The sequence below is a fragment of the Cupressus sempervirens genome, chromosome 10 (genome assembly GCF_028749045.1).
Source record: "Cupressus sempervirens isolate cs-2001-9-10 chromosome 10, ASM2874904v1, whole genome shotgun sequence".
NCBI classification, from domain to species: domain Eukaryota; kingdom Viridiplantae; phylum Streptophyta; class Pinopsida; order Cupressales; family Cupressaceae; genus Cupressus; species Cupressus sempervirens.
Window position 1 is genome coordinate 25788555 of NC_143127.1, and position 8923 is coordinate 25797477.

Consider the following 8923-nt stretch of genomic DNA (forward strand, 5'->3'; position numbering starts at 1 on the left):
ACGTTGTTGTTTCTACTCTTCCTCCAAAGGTGAAATACCATCCTCTTTCTTATGCTAATACCTCGCTTATGGTGGTTTGTGGTCTGCATCTAGTAAATAATGTGGACTTCTACCAACATTGCCAACTAGTTTTAGATTTGTTAGTTTCTAGACCTCTCTATCTAATCTTCATCAATGGGTGATTGATTCTTGGAGACTCTTAGTTCTTGGTAACATTAAGTCTTCCCTTGTGCAAATTGGTTTTTAAATTGTTGTCTTTGTTTCTTGTTAGGAACTAGATACGACGATGAGTAAGTTGTGGGTTTGGGGCACTAATTCCCTTTGACTAAACCTTAAAATAAACTCCTTCAACCCTCTTACTAAATTGATAAGTGTGTGTACAATGTGGGTTTGCCTCCCTAATCTTCTCCTGCATTTTTGGAAAAACTCTTTTCATGAGGTCATTGAAAACTCTATTAGCTCCTTCTTAAAGGTAGATGATACCATGACCTTAATGGGTCTCTTTACCTTTGCCCAAATTTTGATTGACATTATCATTTTCACCTCTTTCTAGAGATGCGATCCTTATGGTTGGGGATGGACCATGCAATTAACTATTAGATTATGAGGTTCTCCCTCTTCGATGTCATGAATACGTTTCTACTAGTCACTTAGCAACTAATTATTATCTTTTGTGCCATAAAATCTCTACCACTTGGTGGAAGGAAACTAACATGATGTCCATTATGACTATCATGGCTTAAAACTCTTCTTTTGTCGACTCTTCGTAGGCCAATGATGACTCCCCTCACAATGATGCTCCCATTGTTGTTGAGTTGACCTCCTCAAACCACATGGAACCTATCCAACCTCTTGTTGTGTTATGGCCTTCTCTAAACACACATACCCTTCTTAGTTTTCTACTCCTATTCTATGTTAGTCCCTAGCTCATGACGTGCATCCTTGTCAACACTCTGCCAATGCTACTAACAATCTTTCAAAGAGGATTTCCCCACCCACCACCCTTTGTTATAGGGATCCTAGTGATAATATTGTCTAGGCAATGATAAGATGATGCAAGAAATATTTCTCTTCAATTTCTCATTCTCCTCCTAGTGTTGTGGGCGAGTTGCCTATCCACTCTTGATGTGAGTTATGAGTTGTTTTGCTTGTGTGTTATTAATGATATATTATTGAACTCGTTTCTTATGACCATTTTGGTTACTATTTGTAAGAGCTAGTACCCTTGTTTACTGTGTCATTGATCTCTATTCGATGTGTTTGAGTTGTGGTTGTGTAAGGAACAATACCCTTATTTTTATATGGATTAATATTTAAAAAGTATGTTTATACAATAAAGGTGCTTGAAAATGAGACATGGAATCAAAGATTGGTCATGCTATATCACAAAAGCACATAAATCAATTCATAATTTTGCATAAGATGAATATTTTAGAAGGGAAAACACTTGCTTTATGATTATAAAAAGGTATCAAAACTACGTACAAATTTAAGTATTTCTTGAAATTAATTATTTCAAATGTTGTTCTTGAAGAATGACTTACAATGGTGAGCCCAAAAGTTAATCAAATAACCTAGGTGTCCCACTTCTCAATCCAACCTTAGAGAGAAAGTAGGACAATGGTTACTAAACAATAACTTACAATTCATTTTCTTGTGTTGGTTATTTTTTTATTCCACTTGAGCACTTGAGAACTAATTGTCCTACTTTGACTCTGTTGAAGCCACTAAGTTGACATTGGAGAATGATTATCTTATTTCTCTTTATATTTGTAAATTGAAAATACAAGATCTAGATAACATGGCTGCAACAAGCTATCAATATTATCCTAATGACAACCACCCACCCACCCCCTCTCCACCTTCGCAGTAACTTACTTCTAGAAAGTTGATAACATGAGCATGAAAGATGTGTTGTTGAACTTGTAAAAGCAATTAAATGATGTTAATAGAAATTGTGAGTATAATTTGCAAAATGACGAGGTCTTTTACCAAGCTTGTTTCTAATGACATCTTAACAATGTTGTTTCTTTCTAGTATTATTTAATTAATAAATGTGCCTTTGATAGGCTACTCTACCTTTTGACAAAATTTTATGAATCAAATCTTAAACTAAAACGAACAATAAAATCTTCTATATATGACGATGTAAAGAAAAGTCTCCACTCCTCTTAAAAGTTTGATTATATTTAATGAAAAAAATACCTGAATTAAAGACAGGTTGTAATACTTTTGACAAAAAATAACCCAACGAAAAGAAATTATGGCGCTCGTGTTTTTTAACTAGCATTTCTTTTTATTATTATTATTTGAGTGGTGGAATTCCGTGACGTTTTCCCAATAATAAACTTGAGACGAATATTTAAAAAAAAAAGGTAGACTCGAAGTTAATATTAAAAAAGTAGAAAAATTAATCCTTAAAAAATGCAGCGCCCGTAAATTAAACCGAGAAGAATCCAATCACATGGCACTAAAGCACAGACAACTCGTCCGAATCGGACGGGTACAATCGAATCCCGCATCGATGCAAAATATACCAAGTGTTGACCGGCAGCTTTGGCAAGATACTGAATTTGAAGCACGTGCACATAACCGGTTTGACGGGTCACGGAGACCTGCCATAGATTGCGAAAGGTCACATGCGCATTCTACGGTGTGGGGTATGTTTAAGCAATGGATAAGAGTTTTGCTGGTTTTGAGCGTCTTATTGAATCATTATTGGTGTCTTTAGGAGTTAAATTGACTGCTAGATAAGCCAGCCTTCATCATTCTCTGTTTTCTGTCTCTGTGTTTCCAGATTGAAAGGCTATTCAGAGCAGAGGACTACATGATAGAGATACCCATTTGTCTATGAAGAAGGAAGCTTGTACATCTGCTATGGAGAGGGAATCAGTCGTTGCAAGGGACTTTTTGGGTCTGAATCATGCCAGAAACAATCCCAGTGGAGACTCACAAGCTCAGACAGAATACCAAAGGGATGGGTCTAAGGCCCTTTACAACGAAAATGGTGAGTTAAATTCCATTTTTTGTTCCCCTTCCCCGTCTTTTGATTGTCTGTTATTAATTGATCAATTCTTTCGACCAGAACTTGTATTGTAATTAAGGTCCGCCGTTGATTGCAAGTATCAATAGTTTAATGTGAGCTTTCAATGCATGATAGTCTCTATTTGTAGCTAAAGAAGGCCTGGGTTATTAGGTGAAAACTGATCTGCCCTTTTATGGGTCAGCTGAAATTTCCGTGTTCTGTAAGTCCCAGCCGGCAACAAGATCTCACTGGGCTCAAAAAAATACAGATGTTTTTCAGGGGTCGTGCAAAATCGTTGTTGGGGTTTCTTTGTCCTGTTTTTGTTCTTTAGTGAGATTTCCGTAATTTTCCTCACCGAGTTTGTATTTCACAGGTTCCTTTAATACATTGATATATGATTATATTCAGTTCCCTACCCTGTTTACGGAGTCTAAGGCGCGTGCTTCCTCTGCATCCGAGCCAGAATATTTCTCATGGCTTTTAATAGCCCATTTTCTTGATTGGGATTAAAGTATATTGTCAAACCTATAGGGTTATTGCAAAACGTATACCAATTTAGCAAAGAGGGATATATTGATAGACATAACCTATTTATTATTGCTTTAGCATCTAGGAGAACTTTCGACTCGTCTCATGAAATTGTAAAGAGAGTCACCGAAAGGTAAACAGGTTGAAGCCTCAGTTAGTTACGTTCAACATAAAGCTTGGGAACCAAAAGAGTCTTCTAGCAGCGAAATGATTATATGATCATGCTTTTGAGCTACAGCTCAGCTAGTAGCAGAAGCTAGGGTCTTTATTTGTTGTTGGACTGCTCTACAATGGAGCCACTGGCCCCTTTGTGGCCAGTCCATCATTGGTTGGGTGTAGCTTGTTTTGACACCCCCTTAAGCCACAGAGCAGGTGTTTGGGGCACCTAGCCTGATCATGATAGCACATGTTGAGCTACACTTCATATGGACGGGCTAAGACTAGAATCTAGGACCTTTCATTTGCTGAAGGCGTGCTCCACCAAGCTACTGACCCCATTGTGAGCAGTCCATCATTGGCATCATTGGTCTGGTTGTAGCTTATTTCCAACACATTCATTCCTGAATGAACATGAAAATATACTCCAGATGTAGTTTTGTTATACAAACGCACCTTGGCACTTCAGCAGTGTTAGATTCACTCTGTGGGTCATCCTTAGTGGTATTGTGAAATCAATGCCCCCAGAGGAATGCCAAATAATGCTAACTAGTTTTCCAGTCCCTGGGGACCTGCAATTTTACCATTTGCTTTTAGGTTTGTTTTTATTTGTAAGTTTTGATAACTTTCTAAGCTTCCTTTTACTTCTTCCATACTGATCACCCAATCTACCAAAAGCCTAAAATACAGATCATTCTGCAGCTCGTTTTTTTACTCAAGCCTCAACATTGTTTAGCACTTTGAGGCGACTAATGAGCAAGAGTAAGCTCTTCTGACTGCTTGAAGTGTGTTCGAGCCCAGTGATCAAGTAGGATTGGATAGGGGAATTGGCAGTTATAAATTTGGTAAGAGGTCTTTTTTAAGCGTTGCCAGCCTTTTAGGACAATAGAATTTTTTTTGAGCTATAATGATTATTCTTATGTTTGGTTAGATGTGAGTAAAGATTTGTCTCCTTTGAGTAGAAAGTAGGATAAGTAATTATTTGATAATGTATACAATTTCTATGAAGAGATCAGCAAGAGATGAGTTAGATCCAGAACTTTTTGATCTGTTTAAAGGATTCTCTGTTTGGCTGTTGCTTACAATTAGATTAATTCACATGTCTTATAGTAGCTGTTACCGTGTATGGTGTTAGAATCTGCCATAATTGCATTCAAATCAAGTGGACTGCAGACGATTTTGCAGCATTCAAATATTAATATATTTGATTGGTGTCACTGGTCACGTTTATAAGTTTAACTGGGATTTAAAACAATAGTTTTCTGTTACAAGGTCAAATTCATTTATGTTATAGTGGAGGAGTAATACAAACTTGGTTTCATTGTTACAGTATCCCTGGCAAATATATCTTTGCAGTGGCCTTACTCAAAAAAAGCAGCTGCACTGCACCAGTTCATTTCTTTCAAGAATTTGCAGGAAGGATCGAAGAAGAGCTCATTTGAACCTATTTCCAATTCTGGATTTCATCCTATATCAACTGCAGATGCTTTTGATTTAAACAATAGAAGTACAACTGCTTCTCAGGTAATAATTGTCTTATTGTTCCAAAGTTCCCACTTGATGAATGCATCTCACTCATAAATTGTAGATTTGTGTTCTTGTAAAAAATACTTTTGGATATATCATATTGAAATCTGCAGTGTCAGGACTCCAGGAGTGATTTGTTAATAAATTTAAGACTGTAATAATACTTGACAGTGATCTGATCTTTCACCGTTTCTTGAATAATCTTAGTCATTCAGACTTCTGTTTGCAGTTAACCGCTTGGGGACATGGTTCATAAGATGGATATTAAGATTAGAATAATTTTCTCTATAAGTTGCATCATGGGAGGGTCTTGCGTGTTGCTTGGGTTGTATGTTATTGTTCCTGCATAAACTTCAGTCAAGGTTTTATCTTTTTCAACTTTATTGTGAATTTTTACAGACCTTCAATCTTGACCCTGCTGCAAGGAGTGCTACAGAGTCAGGAAACTACCATTTTGGGCAAAGTGGGTCTCTCAGTCGACCTTTCAGTGTTTCTCGTGTCATGTATTCAGCTCAGGCAGTTGATGATCGGGCTGCTCAAGGTTATAACATTCAGGAGGGTCGAATGCTTCCCTGTTCAAATTACTCACTTTCTGTCTCTAATTCAGGAATCCCTGCATACTTCAATGGACACCAAGCAACAGCCCAGTCTTCTCTCATGTCAAAGCAATTTCAAGGAATGCCTTTGACAGGACAGCATTCTTTCATGCCTATTCTTGGAGCCTCAACCAGCACCTCAATCCCAGGGTAATTTGATCTTCTTTGACCCCAAATTCTAAGATCCTGGGGCCAACAATTTGTTCCGCACATATGTCTAGACATTAGTTTTCTGATTTCACATATATTGAGTTTTTATTCATTTGTGTTGTCAATAAAATAACTTGGATTTTTTGGTTTTGTTTTAAAGGTGTATTCCTAGTGTTCCTGAAACGCCAGCAGGTGCACAACTGACAATATTCTATGCTGGTTCCGTAAATGTGTATGATGATGTTCCAGCAGACAAGGTGTGCTTGGGTTTGAAACATGGATATTGAATGATTTAAAGTAAATTTCAAATTTCTGATTGTCACATTAAAAAGTAGGCTTCAAAAGGCAGAGGTTTAGCAGGGTGCACAATGCAATTGTTTTTCCTGTCTTCTAAAAGTCTTTTATGAGATTACATAACCAAAAAAGATATGTAATGAGATTAGCAAGACATTGTGATTGTTCATTTTGGATTAGGTAGACACTGTCATCATTCAATTTAATCAGTTAGACATTGTTATTATTCAATTTGATATTGTCAGCTCTCAGTTTTCCTATTCTGTCATATGCTTGTTTTCATTGGTATATGGGAATTTTTCCAAGTATACTTGATGAACAGAATTTCACATACTCAGAGCATGTGGGAAATATGGATGTTGTTTGCAGGCTCAAGCAATTATGTTTTTGGCTGGAAATGGAAATTCTTGTTCTGGAAAGACAGCTGCTCTACAACCTCAAAACTCAACAATTTCAATGTCTCTGTCAACTGCTGGGCATGTGAAGCAAGCGACCTCTTTGGGCCCAAGTCCTTCAAATGCATTGCCTGCAACAAATCCACAAGCTAATTTGCTGAAGTCACAGGCTACTGTTCAAAGTCAAACTAGCCAATCCACTGCTCCAATATTGTCTAGCACTAAAGATCCTGATGTAAATCAAACTAAGGCTACTTCTAACAATCAAAATGAAAGTCCAAAGTTGAATGCATCAGGGTCAACATCAACAACAACTATGTCAAGAGGTAAGAAATTGCTGACTAATCAGTTTTGGATTTCTTGAAGAAATTTCTTGCAAATTGTTAGCTGATTCACATTGTTGATTTACAGTATTCTGTTTTATAGCCATCTGATTTGACATCTTTTTTATTCCAGCTGTACCACAAGCTCGCAAAGCATCGCTTGCTCGATTTCTTGAAAAACGCAAAGAAAGGTATTTGGCCGTGCTGTGATTCTCATTTTTGTGCTTAGTATCCTTATAATCACATATATAAAGCTAATTCTTGGGCTGTTTTATAAAGTTAACCTTTTTATGCTTCCTATTTTCAGGGTCATTACCAAAGCACCTTATCCAACAAAGAATTCAGCAGAGGAGTCCTCAAATTCAGACAAGTCTCTCAGTCCAAAGTGTTCAGCTACACTTCCATCTGTGGATGGACGTAAATCCCAACATGAGTTTATGCCAAAGTCGGAAGAAATGGGGTCACAACCATGGCAAAGAGAAGCTGTGAAGATGGAGATTTAAGAATGTTAGCTGCAGCTCGCATACGAAATGACTGTCCATTCTTTTTGTTTTCCATGAAGCATGTTTGTATCATTCATTGTTAATTTTGCTGCTTTGTGCAGAAAGCAGTTTGTAACATGAATTTAAATGTACTTTTAACAGAACAATAGTGAATATTTGAGTTCATTTGGTGATATTTATATTAATCAGAAGAGTACAAATCTTTCTGTTGTACTTAATGATTTCGTATGCAAACTGTGGGCAATTGTCTGCAGGAAAATGAACTGGTGACATCACAGCCTCTGGAAACGAAGCAAACATTTCACTATTATCTAATATATTTCATTTTGACCAATCTTTTTGACTAATGAATAATGTGGAGGATGCTGTGGTTAGCATTAATTAATTAACAAGAATATAACGATTTTAACATGCTAAGCCAGATTTACAGCAATGAAGATGAATTTCATCATTTTGGAGCATAGGCCAACCCTGGTTATCTTTGTTGCTTAGCTATTCTGTCCTTGATTTTCAGCTGATGATAAATTGCAAATCTCAACACAGAATTTGGTTACGATGTTGAATACTTTACTCTATTAAATATACTCTTAAGCTTCATATTATTTTTCAGCATTCATTCAAATTTCTTTTCATGTTTTGTAAAGGTGAATATTGTAGAAAACAATATTATGTTGCTTTTGAATGCAAACTATCTGGCATCGTTATTGAAAGTAATGCTTACTCTGATTGAATATTAAGTTTATGATTAACTATGCTAGTAAGAAGTTATATAATCAAATCCAAAATTTCTTTCAAATACTGAACCAGACAGAGATCATGAAGATTTATTGACTGTTTTTATAAGGAGGTAGTAGGCAAGTTGCAATCTATTATATCTATTGTTTAGCTTCTCGTTTCTTGTTCTGAAAAGTAACTTTATGGCCTGGATTTGAGTGTTAGGGTCTTTCATTTTTTAATTACGGCGTAGGCAGTAATAAGGCCTTTAAAGGGTCTTTAATTGTTTCATTACGGTGTAGACAGTAATAAGGCCTTTAAACTTTTCATTAGGGTGTAGGTGGTAATGCATAAAAATTGTTCTTATGGTTAGGATTCAGGTTTTTTGTTTTGAAAAATGATTTTGATACTTAGAATTTAATCATTAGCATCTAGATGAATATATGCTTCCGATGTTTAGTTTGGACTTGCGCTGGGGTGATTGTTTGATAATGGCCTCTGTTGGACTGGAGAAAAATAATTCGATGTGGCTCTCATTAAATTTCTTTATGGTCCTTGTTCCCAGCAAAGGAAAAACACAGATGAGAGTGTTATGGAAGTTGAAGAATGTATTGCTAGGATATGTGAAATTCCCCATTTTGCCTGGGTTTATTGCTCTCACTAGTCATTCTAAGTTGCAAATGCAAATTCTTGAAGGCTTGTCTACTAGGCA

The 8923-nt window shown here is 36.5% G+C and overlaps 1 protein-coding gene across 1 annotated transcript; it reads left to right on the forward strand.

Moving 5' to 3' along the window:
- The first annotated feature begins 2723 nt into the window (after positions 1-2723).
- On the forward strand, positions 2724-7831 carry JAZ3 (jasmonate-zim-domain protein 3). The gene is made up of 7 exons (XM_089807158.1): positions 2724-3007; positions 5040-5233; positions 5636-5982; positions 6143-6239; positions 6646-6997; positions 7128-7185; positions 7302-7831. Exons 1-7 carry the CDS (start codon positions 2851-2853, stop codon positions 7495-7497), a joined length of 1401 nt encoding a protein of 466 aa, XP_089663284.1. The 5' UTR covers positions 2724-2850; the 3' UTR covers positions 7498-7831.
- Positions 7832-8923: the final 1092 nt, after the last annotated feature.

Coding starts and splice junctions, on each gene's coding strand:
- JAZ3 (XM_089807158.1), top strand. CDS start 2,851: ATGAAGAAGGAAGCTTGTACATCTGCTATGGAGAGGGAATCAGTCGTT. Junction 6,998..7,127: donor AACAACAACTATGTCAAGAG/GTAAGAAATTGC, acceptor TTTTTATTCCAG/CTGTACCACAAGCTCGCAAA. Junction 7,186..7,301: donor CTTGAAAAACGCAAAGAAAG/GTATTTGGCCGT, acceptor TCCTATTTTCAG/GGTCATTACCAAAGCACCTT.